This window comes from Musa acuminata, chromosome BXJ3-4 (genome assembly GCF_036884655.1).
Source record: "Musa acuminata AAA Group cultivar baxijiao chromosome BXJ3-4, Cavendish_Baxijiao_AAA, whole genome shotgun sequence".
Taxonomy (NCBI): Eukaryota; Viridiplantae; Streptophyta; class Magnoliopsida; order Zingiberales; family Musaceae; genus Musa; species Musa acuminata.
Window position 1 is genome coordinate 43,279,112 of NC_088352.1, and position 14,433 is coordinate 43,293,544.

A 14,433-nucleotide genomic window follows, 5' to 3' on the forward strand; every position below is an offset into this window, starting at 1 on the left:
CTCTTGACCAATGTCTTTCCACCAATAGATCTCTTGGATTTGGCCATCAGATAAGGAGGAGGGGATAATGCTTCAATTTCTCATTGGCCAGCTCAATCACGCAATCCTACAAAGCCGGATTACGGCCTTAGGAAATCTCTCCTGTGGTATACATAGCAATGGAGTAGGCACTCCACCAGCAACACGAACGCCAAACCATCAGGCTGCCGGAGTTCTACTGGTTTAAAGATGGCCACAGTCTCAACTCAGGCTTCGGTTGCCGCCTTGCGCCGGCCCTGCAGCTTGAGAACAGGATTCCTGACAGGGTCTTCCGGCAAACTGAGCAGAGAACTTGCGGCCAAATCCTTGCCGTCCTCCGCCTTCAGGTCCGTCAAAGTGGAAGCCAAGAAGGGTGAATGGCTGCCGGGCCTCGCCTCGCCGGCTTATCTCGACGGCAGGTTGCTCTTCCATACAACTTCCGATGATGGTTTCATGCTCTTGCTGATGTAGATTAGACTGATGATCTCGTGGCGATGCCATGACGCAGCTTGGCAGGTGACAATGGATTCGACCCCTTGGGGCTTGCCGAGGACCCCGAGAACCTCAAGTGGTTCGTGCAGGCGGAGCTCGTCAACGGGCGCTGGGCGATGCTCGGCGTGGCCGGGATGTTACTGCCGGAGGTCTTCACCAAAATCGGCATCATCAACGCGCCGGAGTGGTACGACGCCGGCAAGGCCGAGTACTTCGCGTCCTCCTCCACTCTCTTCGTCATCGAGTTCATTCTGTTCCACTACGTGGAGATCAGAAGGTGGCAGGACATCAAGAACCCAGGAAGCGTCAACCAGGACCCCATCTTCAAGAGCTACAGCTTGCCGCCAAACGAGGTTGGCTATCCCGGCGGCATCTTCAACCCCCTCAACTTCGCTCCCACGCTTGAGGCCAAGGAGAAGGAGCTCGCAAATGGTAACATTGTTGCTCGCCACTGCAACAACATAGCAGTGATCGAGGATTCAGCTGCTGATTCTTGTCCTGTTTCTTCTGCAGGGAGACTGGCGATGTTGGCCTTCCTGGCGTTTATCATTCAGCACAACTTGACCGGCAAAGGCCCATTTGAGAACCTCCTGCAGCATCTTTCAGACCCGTGGCACAATACCATCGTTCAAACACTCGGGGGTTAGAGAACCTGCAGAGATTTCTGCCCATCATCTGTCTTCTGCTGTAACAGTGAATTTATGTTGCTTTTAGTGAGTTTTGCTGAAGAAACATTACTGCTGGTACAGTGAAGATTGAATGCTCATCTGATGCTACTGTTCTCTTTCAGGAACTGTCGGTTTGGTTCTGAATCTATCGATTTTAATTGATAAAAATAATAAAAATTTAATTACTCCATCAAAATTTTAAATTTAAAATATTAAAATGATATAAGAACCAATGACTTATAAGTCCGTCAAGTTTCTCTTATATCGGTCTAACAATTCGATGACTTATAAGTCCAACAAGTTTCTCTTACATCGGTCTCACAATTCGCTCTATCACGGCTAATAATTCCTGACGAACTGATTTTGATTTAATTTGAAATCATCAAACTTGACTCGATTAGAAATACAATTGATATCCAAAGCAATTGGTTGACCGGCTTTATGCCAATGTTTATGCATTGTTATGATCAGCCCAACATTAGCACAATCAGGTAAAGCATACAATGATAACATGTCAAATCTTTCAGCCATCGATCAAGCTTGTCATTCATTCACTCTTCCTTGTGATATATATTGCCAAGAACATCGAGAGATACATTAAGTTTTTATTATTGTGTTCGGAAAATATAGCATTCAGAAATGATATAAGCACAAAATTTGAAGTTTCAATTATCATGATTAATATAATTACAAGTTTTATAACCATGTCAAAAAATTAAAGCTTTAATAATATTATAATTATATAATAAGATTTTTACCAATTAGTTAACTAACACCTATTTGAATTTTCTATCTAAATAAATGAATAAAATGCACCACCATCAAGCTCATATTAGTTGTGAATATATATATATATATATATATATATATATATATATATAATGAGATACTTTTTATCATTATAAGAATATTTTATTGAAAAAAAGGGAAACATGGAGCCCTATGCAAAAGAAAAGATTTGGGTTTTTTAGGGCACATCCAAACTTTAATTAAAAAAAAAGTTATAGAATATTTTTAGGGAAGTCATGCAATTGTTATATATACGTATATATACCTGTTTTGATGATAATAAATCCTTTTCTAAGTTTATGGCATAAATGTAATTAGATACAATGAACCTCTGGGCCTGTGTGGACCGGGCCATATGAAAGAAAGGCGGACGGAGGAGCAGCATTAAACAAGACCTTTTCCAAAATCCCGACGGCCTCTTCACCTCGCCGGCGAAAGGAGGGGGTCGAGGTGGTGTTCGTGGTGGCGGCGGAGCTGGACCTCCAGGCGGTGGAAGGGGAAGCCTAGATCTGCCTCCTGCCTCCGCCGCCCGATCCCTGGTTGGTGGTGCCTATCATGGACGCACCAAAGTTCCCGACCCGCCCTCCCGCCGCCCGTTTCTTCTCATTCCCGGCCAAGAACCCGTCCTCTGCCCAAAAGCCCCACAGCCGGAGCCTATGGCTCTCGATCGCCTCGTCGGTGGTCTTCGTCGTGCTCGTGTACCTCGCCGCTGCCTCCCGGAGCCCGCCTCCTCCTCTTCGATTTGGGATCATCATAGACGCCGGGAGTTCTGGCACTCGGATCCACGTCTTCGGATCGAAGGGGGAGTCGGGTGCCATTCCGTCACTCGTTCCCGGGTCGATGGCGGTGATGAGGGTGACCCCGGGGCTGTCGGCGTTCTCGGGGGATCCGGAGCGAGCCGGGGCGTCGTTGGAGGAGCTGTTGGAGTTCGCCAAGGGGAAAGTGGCGAAGGACCGGTGGAGGCATACGGAAGTCAGGCTAATGGCGACCGCGGGCTTGAGAATGGTCGACATGGGGCCGAGGGAGAGGATTCTGGAGTCTTGCAGGCGGGTCTTGCGGCTATCGGGTTTCCGATTCAAAAATGAATGGGCAACTGTGATACCAGGTATTTGATCAATTTCTTCGGACGGGATGTTTTCCTCATATGCTCTCAATTGTTATGCAGCAAATATGAATATTTAGATCTTGATACGTTATACATTTTGTCTTCTCAAAGGACATTTATTGTTGGTTTCTGCATCTGGCTATTCTATTGAATTCAAGTAACAAATTCATGTCATTATGATCCACGTAAATATATGTCACAGGGTCTGATGAAGGAACCTATGCTTGGGTTGCTGCAAATTATGCACTTGGTAGTTTAGGTGGTGATCCTGAAAAGACCACTGGCATAATGGAACTCGGCGGAGCTTCTGCACAGGTTAAACTTTTGGAATTTTTTGTAATCATCTTGGTGTTATTTTTCAATGTTTGGAACTTTTTGTCATATGAAGTCATGCAGATTGTGGAGTTATTGAGAATACGTTAATGATATGATAGATTGCAACCAACTTGCAGAAATCATCCTGTGAAGAGATCTAACCTCAACCTTAATCTTTTGTGATTTGATTAATTTCTTTTTAGAATCAAACAATCTAAACTAAATGGGCTATCTACAAACTCTTAAATGTTTAACTGCACAATAATTTCAGCTTCAAATAAAGAAATGTTAATTAAGTATAAATTGATGTAACTGACGATTGCAAATGTAGACATCTTGGGGATTCCTTTTCCATGTCATAAAATATGTTGTTATAAGTAGGATGCCAACGAGCTAGAATCGAGGTATCACTCAAGAGGCATTATGAAAACTGATTATGCATATTCCTCTCTTAATAGCTGAGTGAGTGGTTAATTGAGTCTCTAATATATTGGTAGTCAAATATAATTGTGTAAGGGCATATTTCTGAGAACATTGTTGTTATTTTAGACATAGGACTGTCATGTTTGATCTAGTTTTCTCTATTGGAGATAGAAATCTTTATTGCTAAAAAATTGTTTTGTTTCAGGTGACATTTGTTTCAAGTGAAACGTTGCCTTCTGAGTTCTCCCGCATGCTGACTTTTGGGAAAACCACATATAATCTCTACAGTAACAGCTTTCTCCATTTTGGACAGGTGACATGCCAAAGTATTTATTCCCCTTCATGAAAGTATTTATGAATCCTATATGCAATATCACAAGAAATCTATAATAGCAAACTCATTTTGCATGATTTAGATCATTATAAGTCACTTTCCATTTTCTTTCTCTGCTGTGATTCTGAGGAAAATACTAATCTTTTTGATAAAAATAATTTTCATTCATTACATTAAATAATGTATAAGACACTTTCATATGGACTTGAACATGAGATCTATCAACTTGCAATGGTGCACTAACTACTATAATGTCTCAGTAGAGGTTGAGGAAAATATCAATGATGTATAAATGCATGATGGTTGGCTCCATAATTGAGTTCCAGACAAACCCAAATGATGGTTATCTTGTTGATTTTTTGACATAAATTTATATCTGATTCATGCATTTTGCAGAATGCTGCTCATGAGTCACTACGAAAATTGCTTAACTCAAGGGACATAAAAACATGTAAGTTTTTAGCTATCTCAGTATTCTTTACACTAAAGTGGTGTAGATGTAGCCCAAGGACTAACTAACACAGGTAATCTTCTGTCCGAAGTGAAAATGAGTGCATCAAGATAAAATAATTGGCTAAGGAACTTGGATAACATGGGTTTCTTTTTCTTTTCTTTTTTTTGCTAAACCTCACACACTTCAGTAGGGACAAAGTTTACTGGTGCCTTTGAAATCTACATTGATGTTTCTTGATAAAATCGATTAGCAATTAGGTAGCAGTTAGCAATTGTTTGCAGTGGCATAGGAAACTTTATTTCTGCCTAACTGAATGCTATTGATATGACTAGTTTCTCCAGTGCATAATGTTGAGTTAATGTAGATAGGTAAGAGCAATCTCTTTGGCTGCACTCTATTTCTTTCTATGTGCTGAACTTTTGATTATGAGGCTTTTATTGAATCAAGAGGCGTATAATATTAAACATGTGAGTCAAAAAATTGAAAAAAATTCACTCTTCTGCAATTTAACAGCTGAAAAGATTATTTTTTTTCTAGTAAATCCAAGGAAGTACCTTTAGCTTTATAAGATTGATTAACAAAGAATATGTAGCTTCTAGGGAATGTGAAAAGAGGAACTCTCATTTAACTGCCAACACAACATTCAGCAAGGTCCCACTGATGTTAAAAAAGACTCGATTAAATTATGTTGAATGGTGCATATTTTTTCTCTGTGCAGCTGACGTGTCTAGACAGGAGGGAACTCTTGTCGATCCCTGCTCCCCTAAAGGATATTCTCATGGTGAGTGATCATTAGCATTTTTCCCTGATGTCATCAATACATATCTGGACCATAAACTGGTTTTACATGCAGGGGGCAACTTTTCAGAATGTAGGTCCACTGCATTAAGTCTGCTGCAAAAGGAAAAAGGTAGCAAGATTGCTCTTGCTTCTTCTATATCATGTCCAATGCGTGTGTTTTATATGAAGTATTTTTTCTCCTTTCCTTTCACCTGAGGTAACATGCATATGGTGATTGATTATAAATAACTCAGATTTTAAAATCCTGTGCCGCATTGTTGTTCCTTTCTAACATCTTTCATGTCTTCAGAATCCTTGTAGACTGTTCTACAGAGTTATGCATATTAGTATGCACCCACATATGTGGTTCATATTTTTGGCTATTGAAAAGTGAAATTCATATAAATACAGATAATAACCAATCAAGATTTGTTTGACGGGAATGAAGTAGCAGTGGGCCACGGTCTTGATTATGTGGTGAAAGTTTACACTTATATTTGAGAATCTATTTTGGAAATGTATTAAGCAGCTGTGGCAGTGCTAGAATGAAGAGGGCACTTGTGACTACCATGGCATATGATGGGGACCTTATGCTGTGAAGCCACCTGTGCAAAGACAGCCACTGCATGGCATTTATTGGCCCCTATACTGACTTTAACACTAACAGTTCTATATCCGTGACATGCCTTTGTCTAATGAGCTGCTTCGTGCTATAAATTCTGTCATCACTCTAGAAATGTTGCTTGTGATTCTGAGCCCCTAAACTCAGGTTCAAATTAGGGCTTTAAAGGTTTGAGGTTCACTCAATTGTTTTACCTCCTCCATTGTCTTGCCACCATAGGTTGTCGGAAAGGAGGACAAAGGAGAAGAGGGGGGGAAGCTAGAGAAAAGAAATCAGGGTTGGAAGAGCCAAGTTGTTTGATTATTTGCCAGTTCTCTGTCGCTTTTCTTAAGCTAGCAGGACCTTTATTTACCATGTCAAGGGATCAATAAATACCTGTCATTCACTTGGTCAAACCGGGCGATGATGGGGACAATTATATCCTTAGCCTCATTCACCTTGCCTTTTCCAATCAAATTTTTGCTTTTGAAATCGCCATAGTTATATTTTTACTTTAGAAAATTTGTACACTCGTAACAACACCACGTAAAAGTATTTATGATGAATTTTTATTCAGTCTTGTATGATCTGGACATATTTTGGTACTTCCTTATTTCAATTTTTAAGCTAGACTGCTAGATTATCTTTGTGATCTTCAGATAATTGCCTCTATCAGCTGTGCCACTTGGGATCAACTTTCATACCTAAGATGCAAGGAAACTTCATAGCAACTGAAAATTTCTTTTACACTTCAAAGGTTTGTAGCTCTTCAAAAATTATATTTTTGTTATGTATCAGACTTTATCATAATTTAGTCATCCAAGACCTGCTTGCACACTGGTGTTCTACCATTTGTATATAAGGTTTAGAACTGGCAAAAACTAGAGATGTCCTGTAGGGCACTTAGGAAGCCTGATTTTGCACTTGGAGTCTCTGATCTGAAAAATCTAATTGTTTTTTCATTTAAATGATTTTAGTTCTTTGGTCTGAGTCCAACGTCATCACTATCCGAAATGATGCATGCTGGGGAGGAATATTGTGAACAAGACTGGTCAAAGACTAAAAAGAAGTATCATTCTGCAGATGAGGAAGACCTGTCTCAGTATTGTTTCTCTGCAGCATATATAGTGGCGCTACTACATGACAGTTTTGGTATTCCTCTGGATGATAAGAGGTATGCACAGTCTCGAGTGTTTCTAGAATTTTCATTTTCCATGTTTCTAGAATTCTAGGTGAATCGACACAATTATACTAGAACTATTTGGCTGTATGATTTATGTCATTTGACTTGAAATTCTCTGCCGCAAATAGTCCATATGCTGCAATTTATGTTGAAAGAAGTTCCATCTTCAGGATGTATTCTGATGTTCTAATTCAACAAAATGCTTATGGCTTCTTGATTAAATATTAAAAGATAGCAACATTGTCACACAAAAAATTATTGAGGATAAAAATCTTCCTTTTGAAGACAAAATGGAAGCAGGAAAAGGATACAAACTGTGCTGTATGTGTTAAAATATTATCTACAAGAGCACTTAAGTCTAACCACGTGTTATCTACAGTGTCTCGTGTAGTAGACCCACTTTATCAATTTGCAAACATCTTGATGCTCTCAAATCTCCTGCAGGATTGAGTACACAAATCAGGTGGGAGACGTGGAAATCAATTGGGCTTTGGGAGCTTATATTGTGCAGCGTATGACAAAGAGTTCAGAAAATGCGGGCTGGGTGACAGCCATGATCCATGGCGACTTAGTGTTGCTGCTTCTTGTGGCTTCTGCTTTGCTGGTTTTGACTGCTTGGTTGGTGTCCAAATGGAGGCGTCCCCGAATGAAGACTATATACGACTTGGAGAAAGGTCATTACATAATTACCCGTGCCAGTTAATGATGCCAATTACCAAGGGCTTATCTAATATAACTTTAGTCTTACCAAACGTGAGCTCTTCCATAGAATTGGAAACCATAAGGGTTGGCCAGTGTACACATTGCTCTTACATGTCCGTTGAGAAATCACAGTTCTTGTGCACGGTTATTTATATTACATTCTTTATTGCTCTCTAGTAATGAACTGTTATTGTTTCAAGAAGGGATTGTACTTCTATTGTGAAAGGTCATTCTTGTTTTTTTTTGGTAACTTTGTATATGAAGAAATAAATAGAAACCTGATGCCATGAGTATTGTCTCCATTCCATGTGGATCTTATCACTGATATGAAGTATGTTTGCATGGAAATGTTGTGCCCCACAGGTTTCTGCCGTAGGTTCTCGCTCACCAACCCGAAATGTGGGGTCCACCAGTTAGGTCATGTCAACATCAACTATGGTCTCTTAGATTAGGGTTAGCTATTTAGAATGAGAGAGTTTGGAGGGGGATCATACAAGAGGTAAACAATACTCTGCGCCCTTATGTGTTCTTAAACTTCTGTTCTGACACTAATACTTGATTATATATACCAAATGAAACAGAAGAAAGATTGATCCTTAATATCTAAGAAAGATTGACACTCATGCAGTAAAAAGCTGAATGTAATGCACTTCACAGTAAATTGCCTAAGAATATAGACTGCGTGCAATTTGGCAACATCTTGTTCACTTCCATGAGAAATCATAATGCTGGGTTTCATGCAGTAAGATGTTGGATTTGGTGATGGTTGCAGCCACTAGGTGGATCTGCCTTCACGGTAAGGCAGGAGACAGAGTAGCCTCTTGAGCTGCTATGTCCTTGCAAACTATGTATATATATATGTAGTGTGCTAGTCCTTTCCAGATCGAAACAAAGATCTTTGTAGTTGACAAGTCAGGAAATATTAAAGTTCCTCTTAGATCTTCAACTATGATAGAGAATTAGACAACACCCATCTTTTCTGAAGGAACCTGTTCCCGGATAAGTGCATTCTCCTCCATGACAGCCATCATCAGCAGGGCTTATTCTTGCAGAGAACGAGGTCGGTGCATGAAGTACTGCAGAATGTTAGAACATCGCCTTGTGCCCTCCATGACGGTGTTTCTGCATTCACTCAGCGGTAATGGTGGTCCAAACAGTGAAAATTGACGTAAGAGGTGTCAAGCACACTGGAATTATTCTTTTTAAGAGAAACAATATAAGCAGTCATTGGACTGATGTGCCACTGACTGCACGAGGAATCACCCGCGATCATATCGACAAGCATGAAGACGATGACGAGAGTAAGTGATAGCTACAGTGCGTTATCGCACTGAACTCTTCGATCTCGTGTAAGGCATCGCCGGCCGGGCTTGGAGACCACCGCCGGGCTTCTTCTCCAGCTTGTAAGGCATGTGAGTTCCGCAGATCTTGTCCCATGTGATGAAGAACGGCTGCGAGAAGTTGTACCTGTTGCCGTAGAACTGATGGTGGACGTCGTGGTACGCCGTGTTGTTCCAAAAGCACAGGTGCAGGATGTTCCCGGGGAGCCACAGCCCGCAGTGGTCGTCTATGCCCTTGATGGCGCTGAAGGAGAAGAAGAAGATGGAGGTTCTCGGCGACATGCCGGAGACGACGAACGCCAGCGCGCCGCCGCAGGTGTCCAGGAGCAAGCCCTCCACTGGGTGGTTGTACTGGCTTCCGAAGGAGTAGGGCACGACGAGGCGGTGGTGCCATGAATGGATGTGGCGGTACAGGAACCTATTGCGGTGCATGAACCGATGCCAGAAGTACTGCCATGTGTCGAGGACGAACATGCCGACGACGAACTGCCTCGCGAGCACAAGCCATGAAGTGGAGCCACCGTTAGCGCCGCCCGCACCGTGAACATCTCCGCTGATCTACAGAAACAACACCCAGCTCGCCATGAAGCGGACACACACGGACGATGCAGTCATGCTGTGTGCTACTACTACGACTACCTTAAAGGCGAGGACTGCGACAGCAACCTGCACGAGCTGCTGCAGAATAACCCCTTTGACGACGTCGCGCTTGGAGACCAAGTTCTTGACGTCCTCATCCTTTCTCGAGTGCAAGCGGTACCTGTCGACGGAGCCGAGCATCACATACACCCCGGAGTACGCCCAGTAAACCACGACGGGCACTACAGTGGCCAATATCTCGTCGGAAGAAAGGAAGCGGTCCATTGCAGCGGCAGTGGAAGCTCACAAGGAGTTGCAGAGTGACTAGCACGAACGCTGGTGGGTGAGGTCGGACATGTATTGTGCATGTGTGTCAAGGGGATATCGAGGTAGTATATGGTGGTCTATATAGAACAAAGGACAGATGATGTTCCTTCTCATATCTTAGTGCTTGTGCACGTTGAAATCAGCCAAGTAATGAACAAGATGTGAGCAGTAGCAGTAGCAGAACAAATGTGGAGTACGTGTGTACATGTATGATTGAACAGCTTGTAACGTTGAGGATGATGAAAGAGACAGCAATTCTATCAATCTAAAGAAGCGGTGGATGATTATTGGAAGTAATGATGATAATAATTATGTGCATAATAAGCTGATGGGGGTTGGAGGATTGTACAGGTAGTAGGTGTTCCTCAATAATTCTGCAAACATGGAAATAGTGGACACATCTCAATGCAGGTTGGCCGACATTGATTGAGCACCCACTGTTTGCCGGTGATGCACATTAAAGAAGCAAGTTTAGGGGAAAAAATGCTGCTGCTGCTGCTCCTCCTCCTCCTCCTCCTCCTCCTCCTCCTCCTCAGGTTTAGATGCAAAACACCATTGGAACTCAGGATCTCATCAAAATTGATTTGAATGAATGAGAATTAATCAGGAAAGTGTTTAGGCTAGATGAAATAGGTTATTTAGATCAAGCTGTGACTCGACCGAATGGAGATGAATCGCACCACAAGATGCTTACGAATTTGAACTCTCCCCAATTGATCATCTCATACATGAATATTTTTCGACAAATTAATACGAGGGGTTGGGACCATTTATAAGCATTTGAAACCACAAGAAAGCTTACAGCATTTTTCTTATAAATACAATCGATCAAATCTCAAGAAAAATATTTTTATTTTTATTTTTTAACCTTTTTTATTACAATAAACAGACAATGCACCTATCACATTGAGATTAGGTGACCAATGGGTTCTCTTTGTTTTTTGTGAGAGTAAAAATGGAGGATATAGGAAAGCAAATCAATATATTATAAAGTTCACAAATGTGAGCCCATTGATCACAAAAAAACTTGCTAAAGGTCACAATAGTGTAGTTGAAAATTTGATTTTTCTTAAGGTAAACTAATTATTTAATAAAAGATATATTTTGACCTCTGATCTTAGACCTCAAAATTCTTGGTGGGTCTTCTTAGTTTGGACCAACATCAAACCAATGATACTTGGGTCCAACTTGAGTCCATGGAAGAGAATCCAAATTGTAATATGGCAGATTCTTGTGTAGAAGGCCCTTGATTTGGTCTTCTCCTTTGTCTCAACAAGGAAGAAGAACAATGAACGGCTTGCTACAGTCTTCTCTTCTGTATTGTTTACTGTCTATCAGGGTCAGAGTAATGGAGTGTACTATCATGGTAGGAAGAACAAGAAGACATGCGTCCGGGACATCCTTCAACATCTGTCCAGTTCTCCTGATCACTTGCTACTTCAAAATGGACTTAGATCTTCTTCGTACTTATCAATACATGGAACTTCATAGAAATGTAATCTCCTCTCTCTCTCTCCCTCACACAAACACACACACACGCACCACAAGCGCGCGCGCGCGCACATATATATATATATATATATATATATATATATAGTCTGAATTAAATTAGTAGCACTACGTATATAAGATCATACCAATTCAATCCTAAAATCTAAAGTATTAAAATATATATTGAACTCAATAAATATTTTAAAAACACCAAATTATTTTTAGTGTTGTTTTTAATCTCCTTCCCGCGTGAATATTCTTTAACATCTACGTAGGTAATTGATGGCGCAACTGCGTTTACCTGCGAACTGGTACCTGTTTCTGCTACTGCGCGCTTCACCCAACTAAATCCATTGAGGAGCCAAAGGAGCAAAGATCACGCGACTGGGGACGTCATTAATTCCTCCACCAAGGAAGGAGTGATGTTGATGTTGATCGAACGAGCGTCTTCAATTCTCCTGTCTCCCTGCATGCTGACTTCTCCATTCACTTGACGTACGTCCTCCAGACGTGACGGTCGTCCAGTATAGGTGGGACCGGCCGGCCCCTCCCCGTCGAGCTATCGTCTCTTCCAGTACTGCCACCAGCTTGAGCTCGCCATGCTTCTTGCCTTCGTCATCTTCACATCTTTAGGCCAAAGTAGCTTTGATCTTAGTAGTGTTTGCTATCTTATCAAAAGCAACTCAAACCAAACCATTAAACGCCATCAAGCACAAGCAATGCTACTGGATGCTGTTAATACATATTACAGAGGGTGACAGGCACAGCCAGGGAAGTCCCTGAGATCGTCTACATAATACAACACTAGATCGGCTAAACTTAGGAGCCGAGGATGCTCCTAATGATCTCGGCCTGAGGGCTGTCGGTCTCCATCGTCGACATCAGGTCGGAGAGGCGGCTACTGAGGTCGTCCACCTCGCGGTGCAAGCTCTTGATGTAGCTGCATGTCTCCTTCAGCAACTTGGACGCCGACACCTGCGTGCATGCATGCATGCATGCGTTGTTACGTCAAACGCAGGCAAACATAAAGGAGGCCGAGGTGGCGTTTTGGGTCTTGATCGATTACCCGGCTCATGTTCCTGCGGCGAGACTCCGGGAGCAGAGACCGCAGCTTAGAGGCGAGCTCATTGATCTCCTTGCCGGTGATCCTCGATCTGCGGCTCGACATGTTGCTGTATCTCTTCTTCTCTAGCTATGGTCTCGCTAGGGAGGGAAGAAGAAATGTAGCTAGGAAGATCTCAGGAAGCCAAGCTCGTTAGAGTATTAGTAGGAAAGGCTCCATGGCCTACACGTCTGATCACCATGTCAACGAAACAGGGTCCATCTTCTTTAACACTGACCCATGGTGGCCGATGGAGGCAGGAAGTGTTTCCACCCTCACTTGTCGAACAGATGCATTCCTTACAACTCAGGTAAAACAAGAGAAACCTCAACCCCTATGAAGCATGGCGGCAGTGCTGGCTGTTTAACCATTTCACTTTGTACCTGGAAGATGCTCCATGTCCCTTTTGCTTTGAATGCACGCCTCCTCTTTTCCATGTTCTTACAGTAGCCGCCATGTCTTGTGGATCTGCAGGATTGTCCCTGTCCTCAGACATCAAACAATCCAACGTGAGCACAACTCGGTGCTACACTACAGGGAATAATGGCGATCAAGGACACAGGGAAAGATATCATGCAAGCTTTGGTAGCCCACATCATGACCTCTCCATATGGAGGTGGACGGCGGAGAGGCGACGTCAGTGGCCCGCTTCACTCGGCCGGCCGGAGTTGAGGCTCACAGACCATTAAATAGGTCCGGTTTACCTTGTACTGATGTCACAAATGGAGGTAGGTTGGTCAGTTGGTAGTTGGCTTGGTAGTTGCAGGACGCATTAAAGCACAGGGCCACTAGGTTTCAAGGGTGAAGGCCATTAAACCTGCGGGGAAGACAGATGATGTAACAGTAACTGTTAAGTTTCGATTGGCAACGAATTATAATTCTCCACGTTGGATGAGTTAAACTGCTAGCTATACGTTGGGTAACGTATATTATATTATATATCTGGATTTTAATTAAGATTATCGATTAATAAAAATAAAATTTAATCGTACTAAGATCTTTTAGAAGATAATCTTGACACGATAAATTCTCGTAATTATCAATTTTATATGCCCTCGCCTATAATAGTACTTCATAGAAATGAAATATGGAGATATAAATCTATCATCAATCTCTCTTAGCCCTGATCCTATTTTCTTTGACTTATAGGGGCCACTACAAATTATCCGAATCCTAAGAAAAGGTTATTACCCCTCTTTTTGAGGAGCTCTTATTTATTTAGTCTTAGTCTTTTTATTCGAATAAAATCAAATCCCTACGCTTAAAGTCACATGATGTTCTAACTTGAAAAACTTTTTGAATAATTGGAGTTGGGTGACATGGTCTATGAATCGAGGTCCAATGAAAGGTAGAAAGAAACAAGAATGTAAGTATAGTTCTCCTTATATATTGATATCACTGTAGCTTTCGGATTCGAGGACATTATGCTTCCAGACCAGATAAAAGCTTTCGGAATGATATCAAAGAGTATACATCGTAAATGTGATCTATTATTCTTCGATTTCAATTTATGGTATTAAAGTATTCTATAGTAGCATAATTATGATTTTATGCTCTTAATTTATAAAAAAATCATATTTTGAGATCAAATATATTAGATTATAAATGTACATCAAATTTGTTTTATATTTAGACTTGTTTATTAGTACTATTTACTTTAAAAAGGTATTATTCAGTCTTTATTTATGATGTTTGAATAATCTATCGTTTTGTTGATATGCTTTCTTATC

General features: G+C 41.5%; 4 protein-coding genes across 5 annotated transcripts; 2 read left to right on the forward strand and 2 right to left on the reverse strand.

Moving 5' to 3' along the window:
- The first annotated feature begins 150 nt into the window (after positions 1-150).
- On the forward strand, positions 151-1,299 carry LOC103982848 (chlorophyll a-b binding protein 4, chloroplastic-like). The gene is made up of 3 exons (XM_009399896.3): positions 151-437; positions 527-942; positions 1,024-1,299. The coding sequence occupies exons 1-3, from the start codon at positions 229-231 to the stop codon at positions 1,155-1,157; spliced, it is 759 nt and encodes a 252-aa protein (XP_009398171.2). The 5' UTR covers positions 151-228; the 3' UTR covers positions 1,158-1,299.
- Positions 1,300-2,360: 1,061 nt separating this feature from the next.
- Positions 2,361-8,166, forward strand: LOC135637101 (probable apyrase 6). Its single transcript, XM_065149500.1, has 9 exons — positions 2,361-3,072; positions 3,275-3,387; positions 4,016-4,123; positions 4,541-4,595; positions 5,317-5,379; positions 5,452-5,508; positions 6,639-6,736; positions 6,957-7,153; positions 7,607-8,166. The coding sequence occupies exons 1-9, from the start codon at positions 2,523-2,525 to the stop codon at positions 7,863-7,865; spliced, it is 1,500 nt and encodes a 499-aa protein (XP_065005572.1). The 5' UTR covers positions 2,361-2,522; the 3' UTR covers positions 7,866-8,166.
- An 854-nt stretch (positions 8,167-9,020) lies between these two features.
- Positions 9,021-10,276, reverse strand: LOC135634832 (sphinganine C4-monooxygenase 1-like). Of its 2 annotated transcripts, none has more exons than XM_065145482.1 (2): positions 9,871-10,276; positions 9,021-9,762 (listed from the first exon to the last, which is right to left on the reverse strand). In XM_065145482.1, the coding sequence occupies exons 1-2, from the start codon at positions 10,066-10,068 to the stop codon at positions 9,187-9,189; spliced, it is 774 nt and encodes a 257-aa protein (XP_065001554.1). In that variant the 5' UTR covers positions 10,069-10,276; the 3' UTR covers positions 9,021-9,186. The 2 variants fall into 2 exon arrangements, with proteins under 2 accessions (XP_065001554.1, XP_065001553.1); XM_065145481.1 differs by having other exon boundaries at positions 9,844-10,272.
- Positions 10,277-12,309: 2,033 nt separating this feature from the next.
- Positions 12,310-12,856, reverse strand: LOC103983459 (transcription factor ILI3-like). The gene is made up of 2 exons (XM_009400672.3): positions 12,668-12,856; positions 12,310-12,576 (listed from the first exon to the last, which is right to left on the reverse strand). Exons 1-2 carry the CDS (start codon positions 12,767-12,769, stop codon positions 12,421-12,423), a joined length of 258 nt encoding a protein of 85 aa, XP_009398947.1. The 5' UTR covers positions 12,770-12,856; the 3' UTR covers positions 12,310-12,420.
- Positions 12,857-14,433: the final 1,577 nt, after the last annotated feature.